Genomic DNA, 11,605 nt, shown 5'->3' with positions numbered 1-11,605 from the left:
TAAATAAATAAATAAATAAATAAATAAATAAATAAATAAATAAATAAATAAAATGTTTAAAAAAAAAAAAGAGTGTTCTGGGCCCGGTGACCACAGAGAAAGGCCTTTCCTTCTATGTCCCTCTGCACCGCCGTGGGTTGGTCCCCAGGGCTCAGCTTACCTCACTCTCCCCCCAGTCAGGAGGTGCTTCAGGGGTCCCCTTGGTGGCCTCATCCTCCACAGTCCACGAGAAGGAGTGAGGTTTGTAGGTGGGCACAGGGAATGAAGGCGTGGTGCGTCCGATGTGATCAGCTGTGCCATCCCCTGAACCCGGCTCGCTGGCCAGTTCCCACAGCTCTCCCCCTCCTGGGAGTGGAGGCTCCAGGGTCTGCGGACACTGGGGCTCATGGGAGTCTGAGAGCCCCCAGGAAAAACGAGCTCCAGAAGCACTCGTGTCCGAGCGAGGGCTCTCCAAAAAGAGGGGATTGTCGAAGAATACACTCTCCTCCTCAGCACCCCACTCCGGGGAGGAGTCTGTCCCTCCCTCCCTGGGCCACACACAGCGCTGGTTCTCCGCCTCAGGGCCACTGCTGTCTCCCCGCTGGGCCGCCTCCACCGGTGAGCTGGGGTGGAGGCCTGAGCTCCGGGGGCCTGCGGGGCTCGAGGGGAAAGGGGGGAGCTCCACGGGGGCCGCAGGGAGACAGCACCTCAGCTCAGCCCTGAGCCCCTCTGTCTTCTCCAGCTCCTCCTCCAGGTCCAGGACACACATCTGGGCCTGCAGGATGCCTGCCCAGAACACCACCTGGGTGGACGTGCTCTGGCCCTGCCTCGGGTTCCCCAGAGGATGGCTGTTTCCGGGTGACCCGGGGGGCGCCGCTTTGGGCCTGGGCTCCCCCTGGGAAGAGGGGAGAGCATCTGGCCTCTCAGGAGGCTCAGAGGCCCAGGTCTGTTCCCCACGAGGTTCGGGAGGGTCAGGAAGGCTGCACGTTTCCCTCAGGCGTGCTCCTGGGCCGGGCTGCAGGTTGTCTCCCAAATGGAGGTTGAGAAATTCCACGGGCTTGGGGTGTTCAGAGAGTCTGTCGTCACCCATCCTCCAGGATGCAAGCTGCTCCGGCGCCCCCAGAAGTGTCTGCCTTCACAGTCCCATTGTGTGGACCGGGGGAGCGCTGGCCCGGGGGAGGGTGGGGGCAGCGGGGAATCCACGCCTACCCTGCAAGTGCCCAAAGCAAATGTGGGTTAGCGAAGGGCGCCCAGCCCCTGGAGGCCCACGTCTTGCGTACCAGACAGGCTTCCGCCCCGGCTGAGGGGCGCGGGCCCTCCACAGCCCGGCCTGGGGTGAGGGGGGCGCCATGGAAGCTGTCCGCCCCACAACTCCAACCACTCACACCACAGCAGCACCTGCTCCAAAGACACCCATCTATTGGCTGAAGGTGGCCGAGTGGCCTCGCTGAAAAAGATAAACGGGACACACTGGATCTTTCTCTTGGGCATTTGGAACGGAGAAAGGAGACCCTGAAGTGGCTGGCGGCGGGAGCGGAAGGTGGACGTTCCTCAGAACGGCACGAAAGCAGTGGCGAGCCGAAAACACACATCAAGCAACGTACGTGGGAGCCAGATAGATACAGACTGGAGGCGAGGAGCCCTGGGGGGCCTCATCCTTCGCTGAGCTACACTCAGCCGGGCCCCCCGACGGCAGGAACCCCTGCCCCTGGGCCTACCCCGCAGCACGGGGAGGAGAGGGAGTGGCCGAGCCCACGGGGGCTGCACCACACCTGCTCACACTGCCCAGTTTGTGGGCCGCACCAGCACCACATGGAAGCAGCCGCGGAATCTTGAAGGGCATTTTCCAGGAGCGCACGTGTCCATCCTCTGCATGCAGACAAGTCACATGGCTCTCTGGGTGGCCCTGAGAACAAGGGCTTGTTTTGAGCCCACAGACACTATGCAACTCCTGACCCGACCCGTTCCCCGATGGGTAGTGGATCCCAGGCTGCTCAGGGTTAAGTGCACGGGCCCCTTCCAGCAGAGGTCCCCAGCACTGAATGCACCCCTGACTCCATCACATCTTCTCTGGTTTTGCCTTTGGCCCACTTCCTTCACTCACGTGTTTCCACCCTGAAGTCTTGTGTGAGCTTGTGTGCTGTATTCAACTATTGGGGGGAACAAAGGTATAAAGCAACACACACCTGCTCCCAACTTGTGACCCCCCCCTGATGCCTACTTATTGGCCTACCATGAGACTCTCGATAAATGGGAACCCTCAGAGCTGCAAAACCAGGGTCAGGTGGGGGGCCTACTGTCCAAACCTATTGCTTAAGGTCACCTAGAAAACATAGCTTGGCACCGTGTCCTCTTTCAGGAGGGCGCCTGCAGAAATGACACAGGACCACCATGAATTTCAGTTTCTTGTTCCTCCTGAGGGCCTCTTCCTAAAAGTCCCTCAGAAACAGAACCCCTTTCTGGACTTTTCCCTCTCTGTCCCAACACCCCCAGTCCACCCTTGGAGCAAGAATCTGTCATTGCTGAACTCGGGCCTCACAGTCCCTGGGGAAGGCCCCTGGCCAGCCTTCAGGGCCGCCAAGTTCCTGCAGTGACGGTGGAGAACGTACTTTCCCCAAAGGTGGGGCTGTTCCTTATTTTTAATCTTGTATTTGGTGCTCTGAATCAAATCGGTGTGCCCTAGTCTCGCCCTTGGCTCTTCTCAGATAGTTCTCCTAGCTCGGCCTTTGCTCCTTCTCGGTTCTCTGTCTCCACCCCACACCCCAGCCCCCAGTTATAGGCTGAGGATGCATATGCTTTGCTCCCTAAGTCCTCGGCTGTCCCGAGGGGCAATCCCAGAATACCTTCCTCCCCCAAAGCAGCGGAACGTTTTCTACTTTCTGACCTCTCTGCGTAAGAGAGCTGCCATTGTCCTATTTCCAAGGGGGAAGGGGGAGTGAGTCTCGCAACCCACTTGGGCAGCCCCTCCAGATCCACACCTCCCTCCCCAGGCCAGTGTGAGAGAGGAGGTGAGATCCCCCCACTGCAGCCTTCTCGAGTAAGCAGCCCACAGGGTACAGGGGACACTGGGAAGGCAGTTCCATTAGGAGACAGAGGTGGAGGGAAGCACCTTGTTTACAGCTCACGTCCAGACCCCAAGGCCGATGTCCCTTGACCCTCCCCCTCCCTGCCAAGATCTGGTCTATTTGTGCTTAGCTGGCTCCCCTCCCTACACCCCTGCTCCGGTGCTCCCTCCTCCACACGTCCCTGTGGCCATGAGAGCACTTGGCCTGGATAACATCAGTCCCCCTACCCTCATTAGTGAACTCACTTGATAGGGCAAGTTCAAACACCAATAACTGGGATGGGAAATGCTAGCTTCGGCCCATGGGAAGGCTATCCTGCAATTTGTATGAGACAACAGTCCCACGCATTCCTCTTTGCAAATATGTACTTCTAAATAACTCTGTATATGAATTAAGGAGCCCTACGGGTAGATGTTCATGACTCTGCTAGGCATCAAAGATCACTGGATGTGCCTTCCCTGAAGAAGCCGGGCATTCCTCAGTGGGCTCCAGGGGAAAAAAATCAGAGAAGCTGTAGCAGTTTTCCAGAGACCAAAAAGGAGAGCGCAGATTTCTGGGGCCTGAGGAGTCTGAAGGGCCTGAGGGAGGTGGGGTGGGGACTGGGGAATGGAGGGAGGAAGCAGACAGACAGATCGAGCATTGGGTGGGGGAAGAGGTGTGCGGTTTGGCTAGGCCATGACTCTGAATCAAACTCAACCTTGGCTACACCCCACCCCTCACTCTCCGTCTCAGAGCATTTATCCCAGGGTGTGACTGCGGGTGCTTTACCCACACGGTCCTCATCTGCATCCCCTTCCCAGAACGTGAGCACCAAGAAGAGACGTTCTTTGTGCTTCTGTTCACCTGTCTCAGTATGGACGGGCTGAAGGACTGAATCAGTTGAGTACATGTGTTTTACCCACTCCCACCTACAAAGTTCAGGCTGGGGGTCCTTAACACTTTAGTTCAAGTGCATTCGAAAGTTAAAGGTTAGTGGTGTCTCTGGGACACCTGGGGAGTGATAGAGCCCTCTGGAGGTGTTCCTGGCTCTAGGCTGGCAGTTCCAAACGGGCAGCACACGGCTCCACGGTGGAGTTGCCATTGGCAAATACACACAGAGGATGCCCAAAATTTGGGACATACTGATACTAAAAATTTACTCTGTTTAACTGAAATTCAAATTTAACTGGGCATTCTGTATTTTACCTAGCAACCCTACCCCCTGGGGGAGGTGAAAAGAATGGACCGAGCCCCGCAACGCACCAGTCACCCAGCTCGGTGCTTTACAGCCATGAGCTCATCTGTGGGTCTTGACGGCCACCCCATGAATGAGACAAGTGGTAACATTTCTTTCCTACTAATAAGGAAGCTAAGGCTCAGAGACTGTCAGAAATGGACCCAGGGAGCTCAGCTAGTAAGTAGGGGAGCTGGGGTCTGCATCCAGGTCTGTGGCTCTCTTAAGTATCACTCTCTCCCCGCACCCATAAATCAATTCCCTTGCGCCTTCATGAATTAAAGGAAGCATGAATTACTTGTGAAGCAGAGAGTCTCTTGAATTCATCTGTTTTCCCACTGTCCAGTGCAGTGCCTGCTTTACTCAGAAGTGGTACTCCAAAAATGTTTGTGGAAATGAGAAGATGGATGGATGGATGGATGGATGCAAGGGAGGGGTAGAAGAGAGGGATGGATGGATGGATGGATGGAAAGATGGGTGGATGGATGGATGAATGGATGGAAGGGAGGGATGGATGGATGGGAGGGAAGGCTGATGGATGGATAGATGGTGGATGGATAGATGACGATGGATGGATGATGGATGGACAGATGGATAAAAGGGAAGGATGGAGGGATGGGTGGATGGATGATGGATGGATGAGTGGGTGGGAGGGATGGGTCCCCAGAAAGCCCCTCCTCAATAACCTTACTAGAGGACTCGGGAGACTGAGGCTTGGAGGAGATTTAGCATCATTTTGGCCTCACAACTTCTCCCAAGGGCAGTCTGCCCATGAACCAATCGCATCTTCCTTCCTCCCAGGAAGCCCAGTGCCCTTGGGGCAGAGCATTCCCAGAGGTAGGGTCCTGCCAGGCCAGCAGCCAAAATGTTCATATGGGTCCTGGCTCCCAGGCAGCAGCTGGATAGAGAGGAGGAGACGTGAGGAAGACCCATGCAATCACCTTGTTTGTGCTCGCCTGTGCAAGGCCATTGGCACTGAGAATTTAAGAAGCGTCTCTCCTCCCCTGCCTCCTTTCTTCCTCTCTCTCTTTCCCTTTCTCTTCCCCTTCTCCTCTCCCTCTTTCTCTCCTCCTTTTTTTAATTGCTCCTCCCCAAATGAAGGGGTAGGATGAACTGAGGGGTAAGGTCACTTCCTATGACCATCAAGGCAGTCCCACTAGTCACCTGGGTGGGGGCAGCCTGACACGGCAAGGGTCAAGGGTGGAGCAAGGGCTTCTCTTTCCTGGAGGTAGGATGGCACCTCTTAGGCAGAGGTGGGCCAGGAACTGGGGACCAGAAGCCCAGGTCTCCCACACCGAGAATTTTCTTGGTTTACTTTTTCAGCCCTGATGTTCAGTGAAATCTCTGTTGAAATGGCTTGTCTCAGGTATCCTAACCAGAACAAAGGAGGAAGAAAGTCTGCCACGTGCCTCATAAGGTGGGTTTTGTTCACCTCCAAAATAAAGCGGCCCTCCGATGGTTTGGGGAGTGGAAGGGTAAGTTCCGGGAGAAGTGGAATGACTCTATGGAATCCAACAAAATGCTTTGAGCTCCAGAGATAGTGAGAGGAAAGAATGGGAAAGAGCAGAGGCTAGAGGGGAGAGAGGAGGTGGGGGAGGTGCCCCCTCTCTACCTTAGTGGAGAACGCTGCAGGGGCTAAGCAGGGCCTGGCTGATGGGAGTACAGGGCGCAGAATCTGATTGCTGGGGGATCAAGGGGCCTAAGTCCCTCCACCCCTACCCGACCTCGCCCTGGGCTTCAATGCAACTTTGTCTTGATCTTGAGGGCAAGGAGACCAGTTGGCTCCTGGACTGTACTTTTTGAGAGTGGGTTTGCTTTTCACCCCCTTGCTTGCTGCTTGGGCACACAGCCTGTACTCTGAAGTACAGGGAGGCCACAGGAGGCTGGGGGAGAGCCTGCCGCGAGGGGGGAGGTGGCAGCCTTGAATGTCTGCAGCCCCCCTACGTCTGGAGGCTCACAGATGAGCCTACAACTGACGAGCTCTGTGACTCTGATCAAAAACTTCACCTGGTTCCTTATCTGTAAAATAAGGAAATAAGATGGAGTAAAGCTATTCTGTAGATTTGTGATAAAGCAGGACGGGTCTGAGAGCTGCCGCTGGCCTGGCCCCTGGGTAGGTGCTCAGCAATAGCACATCCTGCTCAGTTCAACTTTGCTCCTTTGTTGGTCATTTAGAGAAGCCAAAACCAACAAGCCCACAAACAACCCTCCCAGGGGGCTCCCTCAACGCTCAGCCTCCCCCTGAGCGACCTGTCTCTGTTCCTCACTCCCTTTAAGCTTCTAGACTCAGCAGACATTCCTCCCTTTTGCCCTGGAAATCTTTCCTTCCTATGGAAAAAGCAGAGGCTCCTGGCCCGTCCAGGGATTTAGGAGGTGGCCTGTCCCCACACAGCCCTCGGAGGAGCCAGGTTAGGGATGTCATCCAGAGGGCAGAGGAATAGAGAAGTTCCTTATCTGGAGTTGCAGGACAGATGCTCCCGTCTGAACCTGGGCCAGAGCACTGTGCGAGACAGGACTAGGGGCAGCCCCACATCCTGCGCACACGGAAGAAGCCTTCATGCTAGTGTGCACGGGGGGGGGGGGGGGGGGGGGGGGGGAGCGGTGGTGCGGAGGACCCTGCGGGGGCGGGGGTTCAGCTGGGGCTCAGGCAGAGAGAAAAGAGAGGGAGGAGAGAATGGCGGTGCACAGAGGATGGGGTACAGAGAAGATGGGGCAGAGATGTCGGGGTACAGAGAGAATGGGGGCAGAGCACTGCTGTGTCCCCAGAGCAGCTGTCCCCTGGGAAGGACAAGGACCCCCGAGGAGGGCTCAGGGCCAGGCTGGACCACCCTCAACCCTTCTTGGGTCTCCCCTTCCTTCCCCAGAGAGCCCAGCAGCCCAGGTTCTAAGCCCTGTGCTGGGTGGTTCCTTATCTGTAGAAAGAAGCAGCTCTGGGATGTTCTGAAGGCCCAGGAGGCTGGGGAGACAGGCCCATCTGAGGCACATTCCTTCCAACCTGGCTGAGGTTCAACAGGCCTGAGGGGTATTTATTATTTGCTGATGACAGGTCACCCTCCCCTGCCTTTTTTAGCAGAGAAGTGACACCAACCATAGGATCTTAGGCCCCCAAAGGACCTTCCCTCCGTGAGACTCCATCTACCACAAGGATGACAGCTACGAGCAGAAGGCCTCAGTGTCCCAAACAGGGAGGCTTCTGCGAGTAAAACGATGGTCGTCACACATCAGGTCAGTGGGTCTAAACCTAGGCTGCCCTGGCAAGCCAGCTACTGGGGTCCCTAGCACTAACCCCGCCTCTTGGGGTGCGGCCCGAAAGGCGAGGTAGAGCTGGGGGCCCCCTAATGGTGGATTCTGCATCTGAGCTCCACAGTGCCTGCACCCAAAGCTGCCCCCGCCCCAAAGCCCAGGCCTGTCTGGCTTCCTTCTCTCCAGCCTCTCCAAGGCTCACTGGGGGCCTCTGGCCACAAAAGCCCTCACTGGGTACCCGGCCACAGTCATCACTAGGGACCCAGGGAGGCCCACAAGGGGCTCAGGAAGGAGCCCCTTCCTCTGCCCCGTCCCCCTTCGTAATTGCAGACCCCCAGCGGCTCTGGAGAGGCCGGGGTAAGTAGGGGCCAGATTGGGAGGGGTCGGTTGAGGGAGGAGGGGGACAGAGAGAAGGAAGACGAAGGTGAGGATGGCAGCCCTGCCGGGCTCACAGAAGGTGCGGACGCAGTGGGCCCACAGAGGCCTCCTTCCTGTCCACCTGCCCCAGCAGCTACCACAAGGGCCCACACGGGACTCTCCGCATCCCCTGCTCCCCCCAGCTCCCTCCCGGGCACCACCCCCAGCAGGCCCACCTTGCTCACCTCCAAAGGCCCCGGGAAAGGGTAAGCGGGCCTTCCCGATGCAAGGGCCGTCCACCCGTGAAAGGAGAATGCTGCTGCCGGGCTTCCGACTTCCGCTCCCCTCACCACCACTCGCTCACCCCTCCCGCCCTGCGGCCTCCCCAGGGCTCCCGAGCTGCTCGCCACCTCACACTTCCTGCCCACAAGACTAGCGCCTCCATTCCCAGGCCCACTGCCTCTGGCCCCCTTCCCCAGGCCCCCCGCTGCCCGGAGGCCCCTACCCAGCACAAGGCCCAGAGAGAAGTGCCGACGCCCTTCTCCCCAGTCAAGGGCCCCGGGGAGAGAAAGGGGAAGGTGCTGTGCCCTGGGCTGGGGACAGGCCCCACCCCCTTCCTCCCTGTGGTTCTGTCACCAGGTTCTCATCTCTGCCCCAGCTGGCGGTCCCTTGCCGCCAGGCACCTGGGGGACAGAGGAGGCCCTGGGCCTGGCAGCTTTCCTTTTCCTGTTTCTCATAAATGACATTGGGAACGCGGTGTGGCTTCTTCTCATGTAGGTAACCGCGGTGCAGATACAACTGTCTTTTTTACAAAGTGTCCCCCGGTGGCACCTCAGCCGCCCCTCTCAGCTCCTTTATGGAGCACTGCTATATCCATTACAGATGGGAGGCAGGCCCAGAGAGGTTATTCCACTGCCTAGGGTTGCACAGCTGAGGTTCGAACTCAGAGTGTCCGACCATGAGAACCAACTGTCATGCGTTCCCACTGCTGAATTCCCATCATGTGTCTGCAGGACGCAGGTCCCAGGCGTCCACGAGTGTGAGACAGGGGCTGGTGGGGAGCCACGCTCACGCACCAGTCTCCTCTCTCTCTGCACAATCGACGTCTCCAGCCCCCACGGCTACCACTTTCCCTGCTGAGGCTCCAAAGCCCCTGCACCCCGCCCCCACCCGCAAGCTCCAGTCCGCACAATTACAAGTGTCCCGGAGACCCTGCCACCAGCAGGTCCCAGAAGCAGAGTACCTTCTGACCCAGGCCACCCCGGCCCATAGTTTAGAGGGCCTAGCTCCAGCTCTCCCTTCCTCCAGCTGCGTCCCTCTCTCACAAGGCCAGGCCCACCAGGCCCACCAGGCCCACCAGGCCCACCAGGCCCTTCTCCACCACCCTCAGAGCACCCAGGAGCCTGGAAGTCTCCGCTTCCGGGCCCCCGCGCCATCTGCCTGCCATGAGGAACTGCATCACCGCTCTGTGCGGCCCTAGAGACAGGGAGGGCGTGGACGGGGCTTGCGCCTGTAGGCGTTGCCCCCCACCCCAGCGTGCACACGTGATACAGGGTAGAGACGGTGGAGGGGAGGTGGGCAATGGCAGGGGTTGGAGGTTGGAAGTGGGCTCGGCTGCAGTAGCCACATTTGCGGGAGGCCGAGAATTTCAGTTCAAGCCTGGACCCCCCGGTCACTATTAAGATGGGAGGCAGGAGGACAGGACTCACTTTATAGAACACTTTGTGGGCTGCAGTTGTAACTTTTACATATTTGAACACATCCGATGAGGCCCTCCACTGTTCCCTCTCTGGGGCTGGCAAATGGGAGAGCAGGCTTATCTCACCAGTGCCTCAGACTCACCGCAATGCTAACCCGGTTCCTCACCTCTCCCAGGCTGCCCCTCCTTCTGTATTCGGGATTTTATAGAACTGTGCCCAGCTATGTACGCCAGGAACCCAAAGTCACGTCAGCCTGAATGCAAACCCTCCCCCGAGGCCTCCGGCCTCCCAGGGCCTCTCTGGAATGTGGCCCCGGGTGGCCAGTACCCAATCCTCCTGCGGTCCCTATGTGAAAAGCTGCTAACCCCTCAGGAATAAAACACAGGATGTCTGTCCCCAGGGAGCGTCCAATCTAGTGACGGGGCCAGAAAATAAACAAGTGGCCTAAGCAATCAACATCTGATTGTAAACTGTGAGGGATGCTGAGGAAGGAAGGGGCAGGGAGCGCGGAGGGCCGGCAGCAGGGACGGAGGCAGGGGAGCAGCAATGCTCGTGGGGACCTTTATACCCTGGTGAAGGGGAGCCAGCATGTCTAGTTCCTTGCCTGAGACTGGAAAGTTCTCCATGCGTTAAGGGGACAGAAAGCGAAGCCAGTGTGGCCGGTCAGCTGGCTCAGGGGACAGTGGGAGAAGACAAGGCGGGAGGGGCAGGACCAGATGCGAGGGGGTCCCCAGTGGTCAGCCAGCGTGCATGCTAAGCGGGGGAATGGCAGGTCAGGGAGCCCTGCATGTTGGTTTATAAGACCATCTGCTGCTGTATGGACAACAGCCAGTCACTCACTGAGCGCAGGGAGACCAGCTGGGGGCTCCGCGGTCCAGGGGAGGCAGGCTTGGAGGGGTGCAGAAAGGGCAGAACAGGGGAGGCAGAGGACTTGGGACACACACTGGGCTGAGTGGGCGGACCAGCTGCTTAAGCAGGAGTGAGCATGGGTGAGCAGCACGAAGGGGCTACACCGCGGGCTGATGGAGACTACGTGGGACAAGTCTGCAAAGGAGAGTGAGAAGGGGCTGCCAAGGAGGGGACAGAAACATGGGGAGTGTGGCATCACAGAAGACAAGAGGAGGAGGTAACTTTAGAAGGAGGAAGTGGTCAGCTATGTCAAATGCTGCTAGAAAGGCTAGGGAGGTAAGGTGCGAAGTGGCCATCGAATGTGGCCGCACGGGGGTCACGGACGAGCAGGGGTTGGGGGAGCAGGGAGCACAAGAGGGGCCGAAGCCAGGCGGCATGAGGTGAGGACCGATGAGGAGGGGAGGACCTGGGGTCGACCTCCCAGACCCCGACCCCGGGTCTGCCCCCTGCAGTGCAGCCGTGATCCTGGCACCAGCAGCTCCCGTGACTGCCCTGTGGCGGGTCAGGCGGGGCCCGGTGCTCCGCCTCCTCCGTGTGTTTCGGAGTCCGCACGCTCTCTGCCACATGACCTTCTCAAGGGCAAGGCCCGGCGTTCACCTGCGGAGCACCGAGGCTGCGTGGCAGAGGCCTGGCTCGTAAGTGCCCACTGCCACTTGCTGAACGAATGAGCGAAAGCCACTCATCGTCTCCTCCTGGATCGCTTCGGGACAATGCCATGGGCGATGGAATGCGCCCCCCCCCTTTCCTCCCAGGCGGCGGGGCTTGTCTGCAGGCATGTGGCTCACGTATCTAGCGGTGTGGGGCATTCCTGCTCACAGCAATCTCCAAAAGCAGACTCCCCAACTGGTGCGGCCCCCAGCTCCCTTCCATCTCCGAGCTTTCATCTCCTTCCCAAGGTTGCCGGGACTAAAACTCTAGACGGGGGAATCCCTGGATACAGGCAAGGAGGACACAAGCTCAGTGGCTGTGGGGCTTGGAGGAGGGCAGGAGGAAGGAAACGGGCTCCTGCCCAGAGCCCTGCCAGCTCGAGCTTTGATCGGCCACCCCTCCCCATGCCTGGGCCACTGTGCCCTCCCCAGGGCCCAGAGGACACCCAGCCTCCTCTCCTGACCACAGCCCCTGGGCACGCAGCCTTGCCA

At 58.5% G+C, this 11,605-nt stretch overlaps 1 protein-coding gene across 7 annotated transcripts in view; it reads right to left on the bottom strand.

Moving 5' to 3' along the window:
• The window catches only part of PSD4 (pleckstrin and Sec7 domain containing 4), a 23,194-nt gene extending 14,808 nt beyond the window's left edge, over positions 1–8,386 (bottom strand). For 4 of the 7 annotated variants that reach the window (XM_035001092.1, XM_035001086.1, XM_035001091.1 and 1 more), the window contains exons 1-2: positions 8,103–8,386; positions 161–1,189 (exon numbers count right to left, since the gene is read on the bottom strand). In XM_035001092.1, coding sequence (XP_034856983.1) covers positions 161–1,069 — 909 coding nt within the window. In that variant the 5' untranslated portion in view covers positions 1,070–1,189; positions 8,103–8,386. Of the gene's footprint in view, positions 1–160; positions 1,190–1,377; positions 1,525–1,751; positions 1,886–8,093 lie in introns of those variants that run through there. The other 3 variants (XM_035001087.1, XM_035001088.1, XM_035001089.1) reach the window with 3 other exon arrangements.
• Between the last annotated feature and the right edge of the window lie 3,219 nt (positions 8,387–11,605).

Source organism: Mirounga leonina, unplaced genomic scaffold, assembly GCF_011800145.1.
Source record: "Mirounga leonina isolate KUSES-001 unplaced genomic scaffold, KU_Mleo_1.0 Mir_125, whole genome shotgun sequence".
Classification (NCBI taxonomy): Eukaryota; Metazoa; Chordata; class Mammalia; order Carnivora; family Phocidae; genus Mirounga; species Mirounga leonina.
This window is presented reverse-complemented; position numbering and strand designations above follow the sequence as displayed.